Here is a 26,178-nt window from a genome sequence, read left to right on the forward strand (position 1 = left end):
GGCAAGTGCTACAGGAAGTGTGGGGTGAAATGTCACCTGAGTATCTGGACAAACTGACAGCTAGAATGCCAAAGATCTGCAAAGCTGTCACTGCTGCACGTGGAGGATTTTTTAATGAGAACTTTTGAAGTAGTTTAAGAAGTTCTGAACATTTTCTTCAAATTATAATAGTAATTTTTTCATGTTATTAATGTCCTGACTATACATTGTGATCAGTTGAATTCCACTTTGGTGAATAAAAGTACCAATTTCTTTCCATAAGAGCAAAATCTGTACATTATTCCAAACTTTTGGTTGCCAGTGTGTGTGTGTGCGTGTGTGTGTGTATATATATATATATATATATATATATATATATATATATATATATATATATATATATATATATATTTAGCGTTGTTTAAATATATACCGCTAAGGTCATAAGTTTACATACTCCTTGCAGAGTCTGGAAGATGTTTATTATTTAAAAAAATTAGAGGGATCATATAAATAGCATTCTTTTAATTTAGTAAAGCTCTTCAGAAGCTATTTGACAAAACAGATATTTACAACAACAACAAGATATTTCGCCCATATGTAGTTGAGTTGTGTTTAAATATTTTACAGTGAATTGCAGAACAGTCTGTGTAGTGTGGAATAATGTTTTTATGTGCTACCCTGTAGCCGAGATCTACTACTCTCATGAACGATAAAGGTTTTACATTATGAAGATAAGATCCCAGATAAAAAGATACTTGTAGCTTAAAGGCACTCATGGATGAGTAATCTCCCTATCTCACTCTCTCACTCTCTCTCTCTCTCTCTCTCTCTCTCTCTCTTCTCTTGTTCAGGGTCCGCCTGGGCCACATGGGAACCCCGGGCTGCCTGGTTTACCTGGCCCCAAGGTAAGTTCTTTGTTTTGGGCTCTCTGTAGATTTTACTCCCTGTGTCATTGAGAGATTTGGCTGCCACGGCTCGTGCTCGAGGGATAGCGTTGCAATAATATCCTCCAGCATAATCCCACTACAACCTCAACGCACAGAGCTCAGATAGACATGTCTCTGCCGTTACTCGACTTCATTGGCCGCTTGCTAGACGCTCGTTCAGAACGCTCTTTCCTGTCCAAACTCGCCGACTTTCAAAGCACGAAAATATTTCTTCTTTTGTAATAAACATTTGTTATGGTATGTCAGTTGCTTGCCCATGTAAAGTGTGTTTGATGTTGAACCAGAATGTACCTGAGGGTGCATGTGTGTGGAAAATACTGGAAAGAGCCGTTGGCGAGACACTGACAGTTTGAATTGTTGAAAGATTAGAGGAAAAAGTGTCTGTGCCATGACATTAAAAGCCTGTTAACTGGAGAAAAGTGTGTGTGTGTTAATGAGTTTGTGCACATTCATGAGTTTGAGTGTGTGTGCATGCAAATGTATGAGTCAGGACATGGAAAAATGTAAGGACCTGGTTAAGAGCTGCAGATTTATATCAGGACTGCTAAACAGATGGACTCACTTTGACCTGAAATAAAACTCCACCAACATCAGTGATTTCCACAGCACATAAACACAGCGAGTTTCTCTTATTATGAAGTTCTACATGTTCACTCCAAATATATTACCATGTTTTAATTAGCTTTGTAAATTACACTCGTATATTACACACAAGCTGCTTTAGATGTGATGCTTGTAAACGTGGCTTGTGTAAAGCATTTGTGGATTAGAGTTGTTTGGTTTGTCACATTGCAGTGATTTTTGTTGAAATCAAACATTGCATTGACATCTTTAAGATATACAGCAGACTGTACTTGAAAATTGCAGTACTAGTAACAAGGGATGTACTGTTTGTCCTGAATGTAATCCAAATGGTTATAACGCTTATCAAATTAAAAAAGAAAGAAAGGAAGGAAGGAAGGAAATTCAGAAGTAATGATACATTTTTTAGAAAGGAAGAAAGTTTGAGTGGAAGTTCTGAGGAAAGAAAGCAGTTCTGAAAAAAAAAAGGAATTAAGGAAAGAAGTTCAGAAGAAAGGACGTTCAAAAGCAAGGAAAGAAGGAAGTTCAAGAGGAAGCAAAGAAGGACGTTCTGAAGGAAAGAGGGAATTAAGGAAAGAAGTTCAAGAGTAAGGAAACAAGAAAGTTCAGAAGGAAGTTCAAGAAGAAGGAAAGAAGGAAGATATGAATGAAAGAAACAATGCTGTTCTGAAGAAATTAAAGAAGTTCAGAAGGAAGTTTAATTGGAAATTCAAAGGGAAGTTCAAGAGGAAGTTCAGAAGGCAGTTCTTAAGGATGGAGGCAGGGAATTAAGGAAAGAAGGAAGTTCAGAAAAAAGTTCAATATGTATTTCAGAATGAAATTCAAGAGGAAGGAATGAAGGAATATGTGAAGAAAAGAAACAAGGCAGTTCTGAAGAAATTAAGAAAGGCAGTTCGGAAGGAAAAAAGTTAATAAGGAAGGAAGACTTCCTTCCTTACATATCTGTTCTGGCAACGGTAATGTTTTAGGTTCAAACCCCCCAGGGACTCATCCATAAACTTTCATTCTGTCCACGATCAACCTCAGGTTACTCTAGAACATTGGTTCCCACACTTTTTTTTTTACTATGGCACCCCTTTATAATGTTTTTCTCCCCATGGCACCCCAACAACTGAAAAATAAATAAACAGAAATTCTTTTGAAAACACTAATATGATTGATGTAATCTGTACTGTGTGAGATATACATTTATACTGATACAATGCAGTCCGAGTTTGACTGAGTAGAAGACCTAGCATTGAAATGTATTGGTCTTACAGCTACTACTGTAAAGTTCCAGCCACCCATTGGCGTAGCGTTCTGGTTTAGCTTCAAAGGACCAGTCTGGATGTGGTCTCTACACCACAGCAAAGTCTGTGGGGAGAAGAGAGGTTTCCATGACCACACTGTGGCATCAAGAGTGGAAGTTTTACTGTTGGTTGCGGTAAACTGGTTTCCCTGCTTCTGTATTCACCATTAACTGCAGCTCTGTATGATTTAGCGTTTACCAGAGGAAAAGTTGATTGCTCACAGCTTGCTCTTTCATAGCTCAGGAGACTTGAAGTCCTAAAATTCTTAAGGAGAAATAAAAACAGACACAAATGAGATGATTGTTGACATACAATACGAGTATAGATCTATAAACAGTCTGGATTATTAATGTCCCAGGGGTTGATTTTTGTTAAAACTAACAGATTTAAACTTTTTCTTGTTGTTATATGAAAGTCGTATTAAAACGGAATTGAACTATTTTTTACCAGGCCTTTATCATTTCTTTTTGGTACTTCTCACATGCCTTTTATGTGTAGATTTAGAGTTTTAGCCTTGTTCTAAAAGAAACACCCCAAAATAAATGTGAATAGCATAGCTCAGATTTTTTACTCTTGGGTGAATTTGATGAGAAATGTTGAAGTTCATATTGAGATCTCAGACTTTCATTGCAGTCTTGCTGATATGTTGGCAAATCTGAGCACAGTTTGAGACGTTGTTGAGATCTTTAGAGGAAACACTTGTGATATTATTGGGGTCTTTTTCTCTGGAGAAACATCTTAAGCAGGAGACTTCAACAGAAGTCTGTCCATTGCTGTCTGGGAAAAACAAATAAGATTTTAAAGAGATTTTATTATTGATGTTTCTTTCTGATGAGTCTGAACACATTTTATTTTACCGTCATTTGTGCAAGCGTCACAAATACAAGAGTAATACAGTCGGATTTTCCCATCAAGCTTTAGGACAAAGTGATCATCTCTTCATCCAGAAGCAATGAGACAACTTCAGAGTTGACATGAGTAGGCGTCAGGGTCATCTGCTGAGTTTCCACCCAGATAACATCTCTATGGAACATCTCAAAATGCCAGTGCAACCCACAGATTAGTCATCCTCTTCTGCTGGGGTCTTTGAGAAACAAGAGAGTTCTGTAATCCCTTCTTAAATAAGTGAAGACAGAAAGAGAGAGAGGGGATCTATATGTGGCGTGTTGAAATCTGTTTTTGACAGTTTTGAGATGTTTATACTGTATGTTGTACAGAAGATGACACTCGTGTTAATGCAGGTGATATCTGCTCTGTGTGTGTTGACATTTCATCACTGAGTGTAAAGTCAAAGGATCTGCTTCTTTATAGAGGAGTTTCAGTGCTTTGGTTTTACAGGACAAAGTAAAAGAACTGGCAGCATTGATTGGCAGCTTTTGTGTAGCTGTCAAACTCCTTTGACCCAGACCCGAAGACCTCAAGCTCTCAGTTAGTGCTTCATTCAGCAGTACATTAAAGGTGCACTCAGTAACTTTTTTGACTATTTTGTCTTGGACTTACACTGACATGCGTGGATGCAGCATCATTCAAACGCAAAAGATTTCAGTTACCGATGCCATTGTAGAAATTTTCTATTCACAGGGCGATTACTGGGATTAAGTGAGTAGTATTCGGCTGGTCATGTGACTCTAACATGGCAGCCCACATGAGGAGACCATCTTCATGTAGAATAAAACAGCTTTTATAAGGTTACTGATATGACTGGAGTCTTTATCTCATGGGAGTGATTTTATAATTTTTCACCAAAAAAAAAAAAAAAAAAAAATTAGTAAAAACATACTGAGTGCACCTTAAAAATGACGTTTAAAGACTTTAATGTGTTTGGAGTTGTGGAGATGTTTGACTGATATGCTGAAATGCTAAATTTACTAAAAGTTTTTCTCAAAATTTACTATTATCTAAATTTTCATTGGGAATTTAGATAATATTTAAATCATCAGTCACCTTTGAGTTAAATTAAATGAAAATATGTTAATTAAATTAAAAACAATAAAAAGAGACAATACTGTACTGTTGGTGGAATTAGCTGAAGGAAGAAAGGAATGAAAATTGATGGATTATTGAGGGATGAGGATGAGTGAATCAGTAAATTAATGCTAATTGATGGAGAGTGGATGGATAGATTGACACAATGGATCAATTGATATGTGGTTGGACGAATGAATGTATGAATACAGATGGATGGATGGAGAATGTGTTGGCCAGATAGACTGACACACAGTAGATTGGATGAATTAATGAATAATGATGAATGGATGGAAAAAGGATGGATGGTTAGATTGACATAATTGATCAATGAATGAATGAATGAACAAATTGATGAATGAATGAATTAAGGGTGGATGGATTGATTGACAAACAGTGGATTGATGGATGGATGGTTGAATTAATGAATGAATGAATATTGATGGATGGAGAATGGATGGACTGATAGACTGACACAATGGATCGATGAATGAAAGAATAAATTAATAAATCAATGGAGAAATGGAGTAATGATAAATAAATTAAATAAGAATGGATGGTTAGATTGACACAATGGATCGATGAATGAATGAATGGATGGATGACTGGATAAAGAGTGGATGGATAGATAGATTGACACAATGGATGGATGGATAAATGGAAGAAGAGTGGATGGATGGATGGATGGATGGATGGATAGATTGACACAATGGATGGATGAAGAGTGAATGGATGAAAGATTGACACAATGGATGGATGGATGGATGGATGGATGGATGAAGAGTGAATGGACGAAAGATTGACACAATGGATGGATGGATAAATGGAAGAAGAGTGGCTGGATGGATGGATGGATGGATGAAGAGTGGATGGATGGTTAGATTGACCAAATGGATCAATGAATTAACAAATCAGTGAATACTGATGAATGGATGGAGAGTAGATGGACTGATAGATTGACACAATGTTTCCATTGATGTATGGATGGACAAATTAATAGATTTATACAGATGAATGAATAGAGAATGAACTGGGCAGATAGATTGGCATAATAGATTGATAAATGGATGGATGGAAGAATGAATGAATGAATGAATGAAAACTGATGAAAGGATAGTTTGACACAAATGAGCGATGAATGAATGAATGAATGAATGAATGAATGAAATGATGGATAGATGGAGAGTAGATGGACTGATAGATTGGCACAATGGATTGACTGATGTATGGATGGATGAATAAATGAAAACAGATGGATGAATGGAGAATGGATTGGGCAGATAGATTGGCAAAATAGATTGATGGATGAATAAATGAATGACTCAATGAATGAATAATGATGAATGAATGGAAAAAGGATAGATGGATGGATTGACACAATAGATTGATAAATGGATGAATGAATTAATGAATACTAATAAATGCATGGAGTGTGGCTGGATGGAAAGATTGACATACAATGCCTCATTTCATGTATGGATGAATGAATGAATAAATGAAAACAGATGGATGGATGGACAATGTTTTGGGTGGGGAGATTGACACAATAGATTGGATGGATGAATGAACGATTGAATGAATACTGAAATGGATGGAGAGTGGATGGACATAAAGATTGCCACAATGGATTGTTTCATGTATGGATGGACGAATGAATGAATGAATGAAGATGGATGGATTGATGAATATAGAATGAATGGATGGATAGATTGACACAGTGAATGGATGGCTGAATGGTTAAATGTCTATATGATTGATTAATACTTCAAAAAGAAAGGTGTAGCACTCGCTCTATGTAGAAATATACTTATCTTGGAGTAAAAACATGACATTTCGGCCTTTAGCAGAGTCTTCTTTAGACATGATGATGGATTGATAAATTGATGGGTGGATTGGTTAAGATGTCACAGGAATGTTTCTGATAATCTTATTGACTCTATATTAGGTGGAAATCTGTATTTAGTGTTTTAATAGACTCAAGAAGGAGCTTTTGAGAACATCTTCCCCATTAAATCTCTTATTCTCTGTCATTCACGGCTGTTCACACTTGACTGTGTCAGCCACGGTCAACGCAGGGGAAAAGAGCTTTCTTTAACTTCAGACATGAGTTTGAGTTACTTTTCACTTTCATACAAGGTCCTCTTACTTAGTAGCTTCTAGACTCATAAGCAGAGATGTTTTGACAACTCATATTGTGGAATATGTGACATCAAACTGAATGTAATATTTGGCATTCTTTTGTTTGTCAGGGAGCAAAAGGAGATCCAGGACTGTCCCCGGGTCAGGCACCAGCAGGTGATCAGGTACACATTCCTCTCCTCTTCCTGACTTTAAAGGAATAGTTCACCCAAAAACAAAAATTCTGTCATCATTTACTCAACCTCATTTTGCTTAAAACCTGTAGGACTTTCTTTCCTCCTCGCAACACAAAGCTGCTTTAGATGTCTTTTACAGAATATTTAACTTGCACTTTCCATATGAATATGAATGGACCCTTTTCACAAACCGTAATGACAGGTTTCCACCTTATATAGCAGCGTAAACCTTGCAAACTAGCAACATATATTAGGGCTGTGAGTTTACTAAAATCTTTTAATTAATTAATTGCACAGTTTTCTGTGATTAATCTCAATTAATCAAGGTATATGTGCATTAAAACAAACATTAAAATATAATCATAAATATATTTACTTTAACTTTTAATCACGGAAATTAATACATTACATTTCCCAGCTCTAATATATATATATATACACACACACACAAAAGTTTTTGGCACATAAGATGTATCACAAAAACATTTGTCTTAAGATGGTTATTTATATCTTCAGCTTTAGTGTATCAATAGGAATAACACATTTTAGACTCCCAAACATTACTTTTGCAAATAGAAAAGAATAGAATAGAAGAACAGGGAGCCCTGCAACAGATGGCATTGCCCCCACAAAGCCCCCCACTGAACATCGTGTCAGTCTGGGATTACATGAAGAGACAGAAGTAACTGAGACAGCCTAAATAGATAGAAGAACTGTGGCCAATTCTCCAAGAAGCTTGAAACATCCTATCTGCCAACAGCCAAGAAAAACTGTGTCCAGGTGTACCTAGGAGAATTGGGGCTGTTTTAAAGGCAAAGGTGGTCACACCGAATATTGATTTAGCTTTTTTACTGGACTTTGTATGATGTTAAGTGATAAATGAAAATTATTTATGACATTATTTTTGAAGACATCCTCACTATGCAACATTTTTCACAAGTGTCTAAAACCTTTGCACAGTACTGTACATATATATATATATATATATACACACACACACAAAACCGCATTTCTGAAAAGATTTGTCCAGATTCCTTGAAATTGTTAACCATATTGTGCACTGTAGAGGGTGAAATGCCCAAAATCCTTCCAATTTGTCTTTGGGGAACATTGTTCTCAAAGCGCTGGATTATTTGCAGAAGCATCTGTTGGCAGACTGACAAGTCTCGAATGATCTTTGCTCTTGAAGGACTAGGCTGTTTTTGGAGGCTCCTTATATACTATGACACGATTGCCTCACCTGTTTAACACCTCCTGTTTCACATCGCCTTGTCATTACAACTCGTCAGATTGTTATTAGTCTTAAATTGCCCCTGTCTCAACATTTTTGGAGCGTGTTGCAATCATCTAATTTTAAATTACCGTACATTTAAAAAAAAAAAAAAAAAAAAAAAAATTCACAAGGTAAAACATCATATTATGTGTATTTGTGGTGCTTTCAATATAGCAAAGGGTGAATATAATTTACAAATAATTCCTTTTTCTTTTTATTATCATTTTTCATACTGTCCCAAATGTTCAGAATTGAGGTTGTATACACGTGTGTATGTGTGTATGTATGTATGTATCTGTATATATATATATATATATATATATATACACATATATATTTATATATATACACATATATATTACACAGGTCTCTGGAATACTCTATTCTAATTGGTCAATGGCGCCATCTAGCGGTGTGATATTTCTGAATAACAACCGCACATCCAGGAATTAAGACATATCAGACCGGCCATCCGGGTATTGCGAGTCATCTTTCATACTTCTCCGATCACTGCACGATCTCTACAAGCTATTAAAATTTAAACTCAAATGACCATTTCATGTCCATTTATTTATTTATTTATTTGGCAAGTAGTCTTGTAATAAGCTGGATAATAAGCAGTCAGATTGTCATTATTTACAAAATAAACACCAACAGAACACCAACACAAACCGGAGGTGCAAATCAACTGTTCAGTGATTTCTTTCTTCTCACATAATTACATAATTTTAACGCAAATCAATATTTATGTTCAATTGTTTATATATTTGGTTAGTAACTGTGTAATAAGTGGGATAATGTACAGTCAGCCGGTTGTTACCACAAAATTAACCCCTTCAGGGTCAAACAAGTCCCCTCCTCGTCCTGATCACCCTGTCTGGGTTTATTTTGCGATAACAACAGGGTATAAACTAGCGAGAGTTAATTGTTTAGTTTGATTTTACAATAACACATACAAAACACAGTGACCAAAGAGGACAGTAGATTTGTAGCTAAGCTAACAAAGAAGCTAACGTTACCTAGCATAACATTTCAATTTATGCATCAATCCAAATAATCCCACTGTGCTAGCAAACTTTAGGCTGTTGTGGCTATAAAAACCTTTGCAAACGTTGTACGGACAAATACCGTGATATAGAGCGAATAACAACAGAGCAAGTAATGTAAATAATGTTAGCTAGGTAGTTGGTTAGCAAACTGTCGCTAAGATAACATGCAGAGAGAGCGAGATGGTTTCCCAGAGCCAGCACACCAGCTCCAGACAGCGACACTCACAACTCTCCTGCTACTATAGCTAACATCACAACAACAGCAAGTCTCGGTTCTGTGAAACATAGCAAAACTAAAGTTACCCAGCTATCAAGCAGAAACAGAGCAACCTCCGCATCCGTCTTCAGGGCTTTCAGCTCTCGCAGATCTGTCCACCGTTGGAAAGCATCTCCGATGTTTATGTGGCTCCTAGCCCTTGCCTGATCATATCCCTTCTTTTTAATTTTATATTCGTCTGACCTTTTTCTCTTGGGCTGTTTCTCAGCCATCTCTCATGCTTGGAGTTCAGCAAGATAGCATTCACCAGATGTACTGTCCCTCTTCTTCTTCTAATGAATTTCCCTCTCATTCACTGCCCCATTTACCCCATCTCCCCTCCCCTTCCCCCCCATCCTGTGCACGTTCAAGAACCGCCCCCCTGTTGCTGGTTGGCTGGAATAGTGTTGTGTGGATCGGTCCAATCCACTTTGTTTATTTTCCCATTTTCAGAGCCAGGGCTGTGTTTAAACACCTGACTTTTTTCAGGCACACACAGAACGGACAGCTAGCTGACCGTAAATAGATATTCGTGGAATTTGACATAAAGTGTATGGGATTAAAACGACTTACTCCACCTTTAAGCCATATAATAGTTTTGTGAATCGCAAAGGATGCATTTTAAAAGTAAATATATCTTCTGCATGCGCAGCGCACTTCAGTGAATGAGCACTGCTCTTTTATTGGCACACACTCATAACACGCGTTGGAATCGTGCCAGGTTTGACCTCAAATTGAGAAACAATGATGTTTGATGTTTGACATCATTTATGTAAAACTTGATGCTACATGTTTGAATCGAACGCAAGTGGGAATGAGATTTAAGAGCTATGGCGAAAGAGAAGATTTGTCGACTAGGGATGCAAATTTTGGCAAATTCTTTTAACCGACTAACTGAGTTTTAACCAGTTATTAACCGGTTAACCGATAAGCCATGAATCAAACCAAAGTCACCAAACAGGCATGACAAGCGCTATACTGGCTGAAACAAAACAGGCTCACATAGCCGATGTCCATATTTAGCAATAGTTATTACATCAACATTTGAATGAACAACCTTATATTTCGTTCTTATATTTTGTAAAAAAACAAATTTTGAGTGGATCGATTGCACACCAAATTAACCTACGAGGTGATAACTTAACAGTATAATGGAAGAATAAAAATAGTCTTAGCCTACCCACAAATTATGCTGCTGGGCTATCCTAATCATTTTTGTTTAGAAAAATCAACATATATTTACATGGGCAGGGGTCAGTATGGTACGCAGCTGGTTGACTCCCGTCTCCCGTAAAACTAAGGCTGTATACATATGCTCTTACGTAGATGTCGAGGCTTGCAGATGTTTGTTTATTAAATGGTACCGCATTGTACTTGTGCTACTACTAAACTCTTATTTGCATCGGTACATGTCGTCTTCTCGGACAAAATGGTCCCACAGCATGCCACACGCTTCATATTTCCTTATCTATCAGACTGAGAGGAAAACAGTGGTTTACTTGTTAACAGCGCCCTTGTGTGTACATAACGTGCCCTACGTGATTATCCCATCAAATTACCTCTATCTATTTATTTATCCTCTTGGTTCATTTTTAACCAACAGTATTAATCGAACACATTGTTAATGCCAGTCAGTCGGGACTACTGAGTCATATGGACTACTTTTTTTGGTGCTTTTTTGTCATTTTTGAAACTCGAAAGCCCCAGACTCCATTCACTTTAAATGTATGGAAAAGAGGTTTACAGGTTTTTAAACAACATTTGAACCAACTATTTCTTACGTTCATCAGTGTTCCTCAGTTGATGAAGGGCAACATTCATTTTTGCTGAATTTCTTCTATTTTCCTATTTCAGGGTGACAGAGGAGGACAGGGTCCACAGGGTCCTAAAGGTGAACAAGGTCTGAAGGTACGTCAACACAGTCACTGGGTATTCCTGCACACGGCTTTCTTCGCTAACAGAAAGACAATTTTAACTGAGTTATGGGCTGTTTGCGATGGCGAGACGTAGTGGCTCACACATGGAAAGGCGTCTTCCATTCTTCAGAGCACTCTGGCCTCCCTGTGCAGAGCAGAGTATATACAGTATCCATTACCGCCACCACCGGCCCCTCTCAGCATGGGCTGTATTGGGTTACACACCAGCATAAAGACCCTGTGTGGCGTTTGGGGTGGGCGAATGTCTGTTCACACTTCCTGAGACGTTGCTTTGCTCCAAGTCCATAGTCACTTGGGCATTCGTCTAGAGCCAGTGTTAGAACCTGAGAACTCTCAGAGGTCAAGGGTCATCTTTATAAGGAAAGGCACTCTGTGTCTTGCTCCCGGTGACAGGAACCGTCCGATGTTGCATCTTCAAAAGAACAACTGGTGTGAGTTTTAGATGGCAAAACTCAGTCCATTGCAACAGTTTTGCTTGTATTTGCGATTATAAATTAGGATGTGTGACAACAAATGTTAACCCATTTGCACATGTGCGATTAGTTTAATTTCTGCCTACGAGGACTTTAGTTTGCTGTGGACACTTTGTGAGTGTCGTGGGAATATAACTTCTGTGATTTTAGCATAGAGGGATGTGTTGCTCTTATAGACTATTCAGAGTAGTGCTCGAAGGATATGGGTTTTTCAATGGTCTTTTATTTAACCATTACAAGTAATATGTTAATAAAAATGATGAAAAATCTAAATATTGTTGTTTTAGCAGGAAATAAGGAAATACAGTACAGTAATCTGTGGTGGTTTGAGAAAATGGCCAGTCAAGAAAAAGGTGTTGCATCACCATGAATTATCTATCAATATTTATAGCAGTAAAAAAATATTATTAAATCAAATAAGTAATAAAAATATACATTGAAATGTACACCAATCAGCCACAACATTAAAACCACCTGCCTAATATTGTGTAGGTCCCCCTTGTGCCGCCAAAATAGTGCCAACCCGCATCTCAGAATAGCATTCAGAGATGATATTCTTCCCACCACAATTGTACAGAGTAGTTATATGAGTTACTGTAGAAGTCAGTTCAAACCAGTCTGGCCATTCTCTGTTGACCTCTCTCATCAACAAGTCATTTCCATACACAGAACTGCCGCTCACTGGATGTTTTTTGTTTTTTGCACCATTAGGAATAAATTCTAGAGACTGTTGTGTGTGAAAATCCCAGAAATACTCAAACCAATCCATCTGGCACCAACAATCATGCCACGGTCCAAATCACTGAGATCAAATTTTTTCCCCATTCTGATGGTTGATGTGAACATTAACTGAAGCTCCTGACCTGTATCTGCATGATTTTACACACTGCATTGTTGCCACATGATTGGCTGATTAGATAATCGCATAGATGATTGTTGGTGCCAGATGGGCTGGTTTGAGTATTTCTGTAACTGCTGATCTCCTGGGATTTTCACACACAATAGTCTTGTGTGCTAATGAACCTTTTAGTTCACTAGCACCAGTGTTAACAACTAAAAAAGCAAGCGAACAGTCCCGTCGTAGAAAAATAGTTCATGTAAAAATTGAAAATTGTCAAAATATATTCATCCTTACAGAATGTCATTCCAAACCTGTATGACTTTATTTCTTAGGTGGAACACGAAAATAAATGTTGAAGCTCTTTCACACTGGAACGCTTGTTTACGCAAGAACTCGTGTTGTTTTTGGATTTCTGCTCTGAATCCTAAGAGGACAGTTAAGAACATTTTTGTGAGGCTCAACTCAAAAAATGTACTGTTCCTTAGGAAGGGTTTTTATTGTACGCGGGAGCCTGTTTTTGGATAGAGCCGTCTCTTGTCCTGTGAGTGATGGCATTTTGTTGGTTTTTGAAAGGTCATGTGTCACAACCTGGGAAGTGATAAAAAGCAGGGCTGTTTGGTTTGGTTGGTGGATCCTGGACTGATTCATCTGAGGCAGACTTTGAGGAGCTGGTGTGAAAATCACAGAAAGATCTGGACATGAACTAGAACTGTTGACAGATGAGATTTGTCTCCAAAGACAAGTGGCTTAATGTTCTACACAATTGGGGGCCTGGGTAGCTCAGTGAGTATTGATGCTGACTACCACCCCTGGAGTCGCGAGTTCAAATCCAGGGCGTGCTGAGTGACTCCAGTGACTCCTAAGCAACCAAATTGTCCCGGATGCTAGAGAGGGTAGAGTCACATGGGGTAACCTCCTCGTGGTTGCTATAATGTGGTTCTCGCTCTCAAAAGTTGTGCATCGATACCGTGGAGAATGGCGTGAAGCCTCCACACGCGCTGTGTCTCCGTGGTAACATGCTCAACAAGCCATGTGTTAAGATGCGTGGATTGACTGTCTCAGACGCGGAGGCAACTGAGATTCATCCTCCGCCACCCGGATTGATTGGAGCACATTGGGAATTGGGCATTCCAAATTGGGGCCAAAAAAAATTTTCTACACTATTCTTGTGTCAGAAATCGGAAGGTTTATTCAGTTTTCTTGTTGAAATTTTACACCCTGTCTACGCAACCAACTGATTAATCAATTAGTTGATGATTTTAACTATTGTATCGATTTGTATTGACGCAACGCATCACAACACTCGCATCTGGTTCAGACAGCATTTTTTATTATAACGGGAGCCCTTTGCTTTTGACGGGATGTGTTGCGACCATCACATCCATTTTCAGTCATTTGGTATACAGCCCAGTTCATTTTTGCACCACTAGCAACACCAAACGGAATTGCAAAAATTACTGTTTTTGACGTTTTCTTGAACCCTCCTCCCATCTTTTATTGGTCAACAAACAGATAATCCCGCCCCAAACTTGCACCATTTATTGTGCCATTATTGTTGTGTTTGTCTAACAGGGAACGTTCTCAGAGCTCGCATAGTTTTCCATAAAATTTTACCCAAATCATTATCAAAGGACAAAGATTATTTACTCTAGTCATTACTGGAGGATATATTGGGTATACGTATCTTTTACAGAGCAACCACAATGTATTTTCAGTTACAAGTCTGCCTTTTTGTGATTTGAAAGCTTGAATGAAAGACCTGTTTAATGCTACATTCAGTAAAATTGCATAATAAAGGTCGTCATTTCAAATCATTCAGTTTGTACAGTTACAGGAGTTTCATACACTAACCTGCAAACTCATCAACATCACTTAAAGTTTTACAGTACAAAAACTTTTGTAACTTTGGACTGCCATCAGCTCGTATTGTCTGTGTGATATCTGTACCGCAATTGGCTTCAGTAAGTGTTATGTCGCCCCCTTGTAGTCTCCCAAAGCTAATACGTCAGACTACATTGAATAGAATGCAACTGACAGTGAATTGAAAGCACACAAATTAGGCTTCTAATTTAAATGTCGGCTGATATTAATATATCGATTCCTCAAAAATGTATCGATAAAATAACGTGCTGATCAATAATCTATATATATCGATATTTTATGACTTCCCTATTATTCACACATTGTTAGTGAAATGTTCTTTAAACGTTACTAAATTGTAAAAAAATTCAAAATAAAATCCACAATTTTCAAATGATTTACCGAATGTTCCTATAAAAACGTTCTAAAAACATTTTTAACATTCACAGAACTTTCAAAAAATGTTTTGACAACATAATGAGAACATTAGAAAATGTTATAAGAACATAAAATTGTTAGTTGGATCAGAGCCTGTATAGATATTGGGGGGGGGAATCAACCTACGAATGGCTTACTTAAAGTTGTCTATCCACATTAACATTGAGAAAATCACACTCATCACCACAAATTCAATGTGAAATGGCATTCACAACCCATTTTTCTTCAGTATGCAGGGCAGTTTTTTGAGCATGGGGGTCCCTAAGCAAGTTCCCACTTGGAGGAAGCAAGACTTCATGTGGGACAGAACTTGTCGTCTTGTTCATCAACAATTGATTGGATTGTGAAAAGTGGGCGATCCATATCAGAATGGAGCCCGTCCCGAAGCTGAGTTTGCTTAAACAATGTCTCGTATTGGTTCTTTTTGATTTCGTGTCGACTGTAAGCCTTTGGCTCCTTCACACTGCTTAAAGCTTGAGTCTTTAAACTTGGGAGAGGTAAACTGAAGATTGGTGTATGCTGTTTTTATAAGTCATTAGTATTGCGAGCACTCCACTTTTACACTTAGAAGTTTGAAGAACTTGGACACAAATAGTCTTGCAGGCCCAGAGCAGGTCAGGTCAGGTGTAAATTACAGTGACCCCTGACCTCTAATGCGTCATCATCCTTGTGGGTGCTCTGAGAAAGGCCTGGAATTTTCCAGACCAGAAGTTTGCACCACACAGCACTTCTCTCCTCTCAGTTCCACACACAGCGCCACCTGCTGGCCAAACGGCGACATTACATCTCTCGAATGAAACAGCCGAATATCAACATATTCATTTTAGATTGCCGTGCCATAAAGATCCATTAGCAGAGTTGACTTAAGCAAACAAAAATGGACTCTGATCGGTTCCAGCACACGAAAGTGAGGTAAAATTTTTTCGAGGTGAGCTGTACTAACCTTCCCTTCCTGTCTCACTGTTGTGACTTGTCTTCCTTTCATTGGGGTCTTGCTGGAGCTGTCAGACCGGGGAAAGTTTAAAGGGTTTTGACAGTTCTGGGGAAATTCTTCAGGGCTATTAGTCTTATCTGAGGCCACTAGGACTTTAGGCAACAAAATCCCTTAAAATATGGAAAAGATAACTGAAGGGAGCATTTCAAGTAGGAGTCTCTCTCTCTCTGTCTCTCTCTCTCTCTCACTCTTTCTCACTCCCTCCTTGTTCTGCCTTCTTATTATGTGAAAATGGGAACATTCTTTGCTTTGTGTTCTGCCGGTGTTAAGTTAGCAGTGTCTAGTTATAATTAGTTTTCCTTGTGTTTTTTTTTTTTCACCTATAGGGTCCCAAAGGCTATCCAGGACCTGCAGGTCTGCCCGGAGAACAGGCGAGTACAATATTCTAACAAAACAGAGTCCAAGTACAGAGTGACATCTGTATCTCAGCAACAAACAGTCCTATCTGTTCATGAGGTCCTCACTGCAGCAATCCTTTAGTGTTTTAAAGTAGTTTGTCAAGCTGCAAGCAGCTTATATATAGGGGTGTTTGCTAAGGCAAGTATTACTATTACAGTTGCTCAAACATGAGGTTAATTATTTAGTATTAAACTTCAATGCAGAACTTGGCCTGCACCGTTTGTGCTACAGTCATGAGATCACGGAGTCCGCGCCAGGATGAGATACTTTTTTAGCATATACAGTCTGTAAAAGAATATCATGCACAATATCATACTTAAACGGCTTCTCGCTGATGTGAACTTTGCAACAGAGTGAAAACAAGAAGAGTTCATTACACATTTTTTTTTTTTTTTTTAGAAAAAGCACAGGAAGTTGCAAGGAAAAATATACCCGCGATGTTACAGTTATTTTACAATGAGAGGTTGTGAGTGGAACGGACAACGAGCACAAACTGGTAATCTGCCCAAATATGGAGTGCGTGACATGAAACCGCCCTAGAAAACGCACTTCGATCCGCAAGTGCTCAAAGCAAATACATTTACGTATTGCACATTGGGGAATTTGAACAAAAAACACATGGGAAAAATATAGTAGTTTGGTCAAATATAACATTTAAGCTGGGGGGCATAGTGGTGTAAATGAGTTGCACCAACGCTGGAGTGATGCCTCAAATCATGCAGCTTTTATTTTTCTAAGCGATCTGACTTGTGATCTTCAGACTCGAGCCATATCTAGAGACCAGTAGATTCATAGATACTTGGGGGTGGACTCTTTTAGGTTGCTAGGTGCTTGCTAAGAACACACTAGCAACCACCAAGAAACGCTTTGTCAAACTACACTGCTATTTGTTGGAAAAAATAGCTTGCTACTGGATAGGCTACTATAGTTTAAAAACGACTGAGCTATCATCATGCTACTGAAAATGTAGCTTAGTAAGTTAGCAACATGTCTACAGTACACAGTACTTGCTGTAAGTTGGTATCAACTCTGCAATAACTCAGTTGGAACTGTTTAACTTTAGTTGGGGTCCAAACAATGAAGCACCACTACTCCGTTGCATACACACTCCCCCAATTGACCATAGGTGGCGCTATAATACGCACTTTTACATTTTTGCTCATATCTTCAAAACGGTATGGGCTAGAATCAAAGTTCATTTTTCATCTGATTCCCTGAGTCAAGCGAAACAAAACGTTATAGCTCTGATTTCATTCAGAATATAGGTTGATATGCAAATCGGGCCATAGGCAAAAATTAATTGGCCTATATCTTCTAAACAATTTGACGATTTATTTTGATAACTTTGTCATGAGGGTGTTTAGGTGATATGGTCTAGGACGAGTTCGAAAAAGTAGGTTTACGGGAAACTCAAAAAGGCGGACGGAAATTAAATCTGAGAGAATAGTTTTATTTCGGTAATCCTTGTATGTTAGTAAACACCATATTTACAAAGGAACGAGAGTTCTTGGTATTGAAATGACTTCAACCCTGACTTTATCAAAGTGCTTGGGCAGCTATATTTTTGATGGTGATTGAACAATTCCATGTATTTACATTTCAATGGTTTTGTGCTCTCTGCAGCCAACATTTCTCCATATTTAATGTTGTCAGAGTGGTATTTTCTTTTACCTCATGACGTTTTTTGGAGATAAGGGCATGTCACGCAACCTGTCCATGTTGAAATCTGTCTAATGTGACTAGCTAAATACAGTAGAATTTGATTGGACCTACAGCCGCTGACATCAACAACCAGGGGCGGACTGCCATTGGGAGAACCGGGACTTTTCCCGGGGGGCCGGACGCGATAAGCTGAAACAGGCCGCTGCGTTATGCCGAACTGACAGCGACAGGCTAAAGAGGGCCACAACCCCCCCACACCCCCTCTCCGCTCAACAACTTGCAACCCCATCCCCCTCCCTTTTAATTTGGGCCAGTTTCCATGTAAAATCCATGGCCGATTTCTCTTCCCAGTCCGCCCCTGTCAACACCAACAAAAGATATGGGAAGTGTTTTCTCCTCCTTATTAAAAGTTGATATCCCTGTTTATTTTGCTATCCTAACTACACATGATGATATGATTAGTTGCAATTTTGTTAGTTCTGTTGATTAATGCGTTAATTAAGTGCAATTCATTATATAAAAAATAATGTGTTTTAAAAAATATACGCAGTTAATCATGCCCACTGACAAAGTATGGATTTTCCTACCCTACGAGCAATTCAAGCTTGACGTACATCTGTTTCTACGAGCCGCGTCACTAGGTGGCAGTGCACCTCAACAAACCTCACAAACAAAAGAGAACCGCTCACGGTTGTCTAATCAATGCTTTATTCATCTGCCACAAAATTGCTATTTATTTCATACTGAATTTCAATCCGTATCATATTTATTTTAGGACCTACGTATTATATTTATAAGTATTTGAATTAATATGCATTATTTATATGAATTATCTTTATTTTTGGGCCTTTCTTAGCACGTATGTATCTATGCGATTAATTGCTAATAATTAGAGTAATTAATCAGCATGTCATGTAATTAATTTGATTAAAAAATTTGATTGAATTGACAGCCCTAATTTGTTTATTTGCATATAGTTTAATTGCGTTTTTCCATGCTGTCTGCTAGGGATGAGCGATACATCTTTTCAATCCAATATCATGGCTAATATCGGCAAAATCGGTACATATATAGATACCTCTATACATTTTTTTTACATTTATTTCTGAGAATGAAATAGGTATTTTGGCCAATTAAACATAATAATTATTTTTTATTTATAGGCCTAAAGTGCAAATGATCAGATATCTGCTATTTATCATTTATTAATGAGTAAGATTTTCAATCTTTTAAGATTCAAGACAGAAGCCAGACTAAAGGAGAAATCTGCTGAAAATTATGCCATAAATCAGGAAATATCCAGTTATGAATAATTGAAGATAACCATACTCTTTTTGCCGGATAATCTAACACAAACTTAAAGTTCAAAACTTTATAACAAATCAGCCCTGGGACGGAGCACTTTCAGCATCTCTGCACGTCAAGATCATATGCAACTACGCAACTAAATCATACGCAACTATTTGCTTAACCCTTTTGTTGTGTTCCCGTCATTTTGACCCGGACAATTTTTTCTTTTCCTTCCGATTTTTTTCCCTTAATCCAATTGGAATAAAATTCTTTGACTTTGTTCACATCTGATATCACATATGAAAAATGTGACCATTTTCTTTACATTTTCTGTTGTTGTTTTATTTCACTTTGTTACTTGTTGTGTTCCCGGTCAAAAATGACCGGCTATTGGAAATGAATGGATTAGACTAAAAAATGCAGAAAAATTACGTGTTCAGGAGCATCCCAATGCTTTGGATGAATGCATATGTGGATGTGTGTTTGCACACAGAAAAAACCTCAGACACACATACACACAAACACACACAATGTGTGTTGAGCGCCCTTTTGTGCATCGTCTTTCCATGTATACTTGAAATAAGGAATATTTCAAGATCTACTCATCATATTATGTTGTGTTTGGGCTCGTTTGAATCAGTATAGTCTGCTGTAAATTATGATATGTCATTGTCTGTTATATGCATGTTTCAGGAAGTAATAAGGAAAAATGTGTCAAAGACACTCCTGTTTATTATATTTATGTGTGTCTGTGGGAAATTCTTACTCAAAAACTCAAACTGGCCCAGTATAAATTCAGTTCAATGAATCCTTCTATCAATAAAAAATATATATATATTTTTTTAAATGTTCTAAAAAGGAATATTTATATTCCTTAAGTCATAATTACTAAAAACAAAGTTTGTAAAAAGATCTAATGCAAAATCTTGTGATAATATATGTAAGTTGAGAGATTTAGAAACAATCTTAGTGGGCCAGTCATTTTTGACCGGGAACACAAATGTGTTGGCACAAAACGAACACAGCACAAGAGATAAATAGTTCCTTTTTGTCACTTTGAATCTTATGAAACGCAATAGTTTTTATGGTGAATAAAAAATAAAATCACTAGTTTAGTAAAAAACTTTTTTATCCATTTTTGTGTCAATCCTCTCAATACAACACCAGAATCAGAAGTATCGATACTTAAGGATCAATCCGTCCATCCCTACGGTCCTCAATCTAAACAGACCTGCAAACCATCAATTGAGAATTACTCATGTAGCACATATTTCACCAATACAATCAGGGTAAATTCTCTCCCTCCCTCCCTCCCTCCCTCCATGTTTGACATGGCATTAAACAGATCTGTGAGTTGTACCTTTGTACATTCTCAATAACTGAGCCCGGGAGATTCTGCAACTCAATACGCTGCAAGTTTCATTCAGTCACAAAGCACACTTTTTATATGCAGTCACCTGATGAAACGATTATCCACGCTGAAGGCCAGCGCACCCGGGAGAGAGGAGCGGGGGTCTGGACTGCAGCCAGGGTCAGGCCATGGCGAGGCCAGGCGGGTCGGCCCGTGGATGCCTCTGAGAACAATAGCGGCTCTATTCATCCTCTGGCAGACTTTGTCGTCTCTCATTCACCTTTTTCTCTCTCTCCTCTTCAGGGTTTGCCAGGATTGCCGGGTGTATCTGGGGCGGCAGGTTACCCTGGCAGGCAGGTGCAGTGACCAATACCCACTAAACCAAAAAAAAATAAAAAATAAATACACTACCCAGAATTCTATCTGTTTTACTTCCTGCCTTCCACACTTCACTTTTAAGGAATTCAATCAACAGCTATGTTCAAAGTCAAGTACTAGTGTCCTACTGCTTAATGAATACTGCTAACCAGGTCATATGGGTATTCCATGCATACTGTGTGTAGTATTCATACTACATTTATAGTATGAGTAGTATGGTTCTGTAGTAATCCAAACATACCCAACAAAATATGGAAATTTTTACACTTTTCATTTAATTAGTAGTGCTGAAATAGGTTCAGTGTTCTTAGTATGTTGGTGTTTCTTCTAGACTTTTAGAAAGTGATGTCTTGTTAAAACATTTTTCACACTGTTAATAATTGATTTAATTTGTCTACTAACAATGTCCAACAGTGTATGTTCATGCATAATTTTTATCACAAAAATTCCCACCACAGTGTCATGTCCAGCACATCGCAAACTCTGTATTGTGCTTAATAGAATTCGGTGCTGGAAATGACACTGATGGAAATGGCATTTTTAACCTTTTTCAATATGTGTGCATCTGATATTTATGTATCTCATATGTGTAATGTTGATGTCTCTTTTCTTGCAGGGTTTAGCAGGACCAGAGGGAAGTCCAGGACCTAAAGGTGTTAATGTACGTACAGCAGTCGTCTCTAGTTTTCTGTTTAATCTAATCTCATGCATGATATGATTTGGTCCATGTAAAGGCACACTGATTCTTGAGACATGGGACAAAACATAGCACACAGCTGCCTTTAGTTTTGAAAATGCAACATTTCTACTTAAATGATTCAGAATTCCCCACTAGAATGTTCTTAATACAAATGCACCATTTCATTTTATTTTATCTTCATTTAATCAAAGTGATGGCATAATCACACAAACCACCTCTCCTCAGAATATAACTCAATATAAAAAAAAAAACAGCTATGTTCTAAAAGCATGAAAAAGTTCATATTGTTTTTTTTAGTGCTGTCAGTCGATTACCGAATGTAATCACGATTAATCACAATTGTTCATAGTTAATCACGATTAATCGCAGATTTTGAAAGTGTTGAAATCTGACACTATACAGTATATACACTTCTTTTTCTGTCAAAATATATTCATTCCCTTCTTTAGGGAAGAAAACAAAACAATATGTAACAATATAATGCATTATTAACATTTTCCAAGCAAAGTCTTCCACAGTATAAAGATAGAAATGCACTAAAATATCACCTGTTCAAGTAACATTAAACATTCCCTAAAGTCTAAGTGGGAGTTTGACTAATTGGAAGAATTAGGCCCCACACAGGTTGCATATTCATTGCAATGGGCATTAAATCTCTTAAACTCTCATCCCCCACAATATTAATCTGCCGGTAGACTGTGACTATCCACTTTGCTACAGCAATCGTGAAGCTGCGTTCATGATTCACGTCGGAGCGTCAACACCAGCGTTGAGCGCTGCTTTGAACTCCACATGAAAAGCGCTTGCAGAAAAAAACGTCTCATTCTGCATTTTGGTGATAGTTAAGACTTGGTGTGCTTCTGTGGTAATTAAAATGTGCCTTACACAGGCTGTAAAATACTTGATTTCTATCACAGGTCCTATCTGGGCTTGTTTTGTACATTAAATAACACTAAGAGCACCTTTCCCCATTTTATCACTGACAGGGAAGTGCTGTCAGAGATTCTTTTATTTATCGAGATAACAACCTCCATCATAGGAGAGAGCTTAACGGTTAACTAGAGTGTTACAACAGAACCGCCCATAGAATCTCTATTGGACCGCTGCATTATGCTATTAAGCTTGCAGGCTGGTAGAAGGGCTCTGGTGTGTGTATGTGTGTGTGTGTGTGTGTGTGTCTGTGTGTGTCTGTGTGTCTGTGGCGTGTGTCGGTGTAATGACTCCGGGCGGACACATTTCAAATGTTTCGCCCTTCACACCAGTGTTTATGATGGTTTATGCTGTATTAACGGTAAATGCATTATCACGATTAAGAAAAATGTAATTCTGACAGCTCTAGTTTTTCTTTTTAATTGTCCCAACATTTTGTCAGTGGCATCAGATATTTATTGAAACTTAGTTTTATATTTTGTCTTATAATTTTAGGTAATTGTGCTTGTATTTTCAGTTACAACCATGATATGTTAACACCGTCACACAAATAATAAAGTTTTTTGAAATTTTAGATAAATTCTAATTTTTTATGTTAAGTAGGTGCTGTTGGTTTCTTGCAAAAAAATGGCTACTGCATTTAATACACTGTGATATGTAAAATATGGGTTATGTTGTCAACACCATCAGATTTTCACATTCAATTAGTGCAGCTGAATATTAGTTTGAAACCATCCTGTAGTCTCAATTTTAGATTCATTCTTAAAGCTGAATGCTAGATATGTCATGTTTTATAATACATTTATAAAGTTCGGTCAAAAATGAAAAATCTCTCATCATTTATTCACCCTCATGCCATCCCAGATGTGTGTGACTTTCTCTTCTGCGGAACACAAATGAAGATTTTTAGAAGAATGTCTCAGCTCTGCTGGTCCATACAATGCAAGTGAATGGTGACCAGAGCTTTGAAGGTCCAAAAAGCACATAAAGGCAGCATAAAAGTAATCCAGTGGTTTAATCCATGTCTTCAGTAGTGATATGATGGGTGTGGGTGAGAAACAGATCAATATTTAAGTCCTTTTTTACTATAAATTCTCCTCCCTGTCCAGTAGGTGGCAATATGCACAAATAATGCAAATCGCCCAAAACGAAAGAAGAATGTGAAAGTGAAAGTGGAGATTTATAGTAAAAAAGGACTTAAACATTGATCTATTTCTCACCGACACCTATCATATCGCTACTTAAGACATGGATTAAACCACTGGATTACTTTTATGCTGCCTTTATGTGCTTTTTGGACCTTCAAAGCTCTGGTCACCATTCACTTGCATTGTATGGACCAACAGATCTGAAATATTCTTAGTAAGTCACACACATCTGGGATGGCATGAGGGTGAATAAATGATGAGAGATTTTTCATTTTTGGGTGAACTGTTCCTTTAAGATACAGGCCATGACACACATACATTTTGCAAGCACATGTTTAACAGATTATTCCCAAAAAATTCCTTAATACTGTACATACACATTATTATTTGTTTTTTTTAGTTCTTCAGCCTGTTTTGTTCCATGAATCAAGAATTAGTGAGCGCAATAAAGTCATGTGATAAAATGCGATTGTTGAATCGTCAGATGCACATCTGGCACAATGTCATCGTATAGGAATGTGCACAGAGAGGGGGTTGGTTGTTTCTTTCATGTTCGACTGATAGTACATATGATCATACTTAACAAGACAGATAAACGTATAGAGCTCCGCCTTCCGAGAGCAAACAAAAGCATTGGCCAATCTCTCGCTGTCTCTCCTCTGAATGATTTGTAATGGATGGACTGTTCTCCCTCTGGTCCAGTGTTTGATCTGCTGTTGAATATGATGTCATTATATGCTGACATGATCATAAGAGCACCAGGAAACGGAGAGTTTCCTGTCGTCAGGTTTTGTGTGTTGAATACATGATGCACGTTGAGTTCTTAAGTATTATGATAGCAAATAATAAATGTTTTTATAAGTTGACGGATAATTTGAGTGTTGTAATGTGGGCCAAAATTGTCTTAAAGGAATAGTTTTTGTCATTATTTACTCAGCGTTGTGTCCTTTCAAACCCAAACTCTGTTATTTCTTCTGTGGAGAGTTTTTGAAGAATCTTCAAGCAGCTCTTTTCCATATTACGACAGTTCAAAGTGACCACGACCATAAAGCTCCAAAAAGGACAAAAAAAAACACCACACAAAGCTGTGGTATGGCTTCAGAAGACTTGGGATATACAGTAGTGCAAGAGTTTTATGACGCTTTTATGGTGTTTTTTTTGGTCACTGTTGTCGTTTAAAAAATAACTTCAATTGTGATGCTGTACTGACAGTTTAACACGTGTCTGTCTGTGTTTCCTGTTCTCAGGGCTTCATCGGACCTCCAGGAGTTGCAGGACCACTAGGACTGGAGGGAGAGAGAGTGAGTTTTGATCAAAAATCTGCTTTTGCCCGTTGGTGTGTGCTGAAACCGTTTAAGACCTTACCTTGAATAAGGAAAACTGTTTATGCGACCACACTCATATTCTCAGTTTATGAAGCATAATTGAATGTGCATGTAAATGTGCTGAATTATTCATATGTTACAGAGATTAATTTTGATTTGTCCCTTAGCTTGTGAAATTGAACATGAAATCGGCGTTTACAGTAATGCACTTACAATGTAAGTCTATGGGGCAAGCATGCCGCACTGCGAATAAAAGATATGCCGCTATAACACTGTTTAGAAAGTATAATCAACACTTAAACTGTACATATGTTAACATGAGATCATTTTCACTCTTGACTGTGAAAAGTGATCTCCAATCTTTTGACTCATGTCACGACCTGCTAAAAAAGTAGATCCGGACACTTTCACTTTGTATTAGTGCAGGAATACCAGGAGGGGATGTCTCGTAACTATCCATAAAAATCTGATTACATCGAAAAAACTCTATCCACATTAATATTACAGATGAATTACATGCAGAAGTTCATCCGCCTAGAAAAGTAGTCCCACCTCAAAAGGATGATTTGGACACTAACCTCCAAATCTGACTGTGCAAATTTCTATCCAGTCTTTCAACTCCTGTTATGTCTGGCTAAAAAAGTGAACCCGGTCACTTTTGTTATAAGTGCAGGGTATCAGTGCAGTGCACGCCTTGAAATGGACGTGACCCAATTCTCCGTAAAACTCTATTTACATGGAGAAAACTCCACTCACAGGAATTACATCAGTGACAAATAACCAGAAGTTCATCC

The 26,178-nt window shown here is 37.7% G+C and overlaps 1 protein-coding gene across 1 annotated transcript in view; it reads left to right on the forward strand.

The window, feature by feature from the left end:
- LOC127420187 (collagen alpha-1(XXIV) chain) overlaps positions 1-26,178 on the forward strand; it is a 144,173-nt gene that overhangs the window by 34,409 nt on the left and 83,586 nt on the right. Inside the window, exons 5-11 of the mRNA XM_051662241.1 lie at positions 834-887; positions 7,015-7,068; positions 11,513-11,566; positions 16,528-16,572; positions 21,207-21,260; positions 21,898-21,942; positions 25,307-25,360. Of these exons, the coding sequence (XP_051518201.1) occupies positions 834-887; positions 7,015-7,068; positions 11,513-11,566; positions 16,528-16,572; positions 21,207-21,260; positions 21,898-21,942; positions 25,307-25,360 (360 nt within the window). The remainder of the gene's footprint in view (positions 1-833; positions 888-7,014; positions 7,069-11,512; positions 11,567-16,527; positions 16,573-21,206; positions 21,261-21,897; positions 21,943-25,306; positions 25,361-26,178) is intronic.

The sequence above is a fragment of the Myxocyprinus asiaticus genome, chromosome 29 (genome assembly GCF_019703515.2).
Source record: "Myxocyprinus asiaticus isolate MX2 ecotype Aquarium Trade chromosome 29, UBuf_Myxa_2, whole genome shotgun sequence".
In the NCBI taxonomy this organism is placed as follows: Eukaryota; Metazoa; Chordata; class Actinopteri; order Cypriniformes; family Catostomidae; genus Myxocyprinus; species Myxocyprinus asiaticus.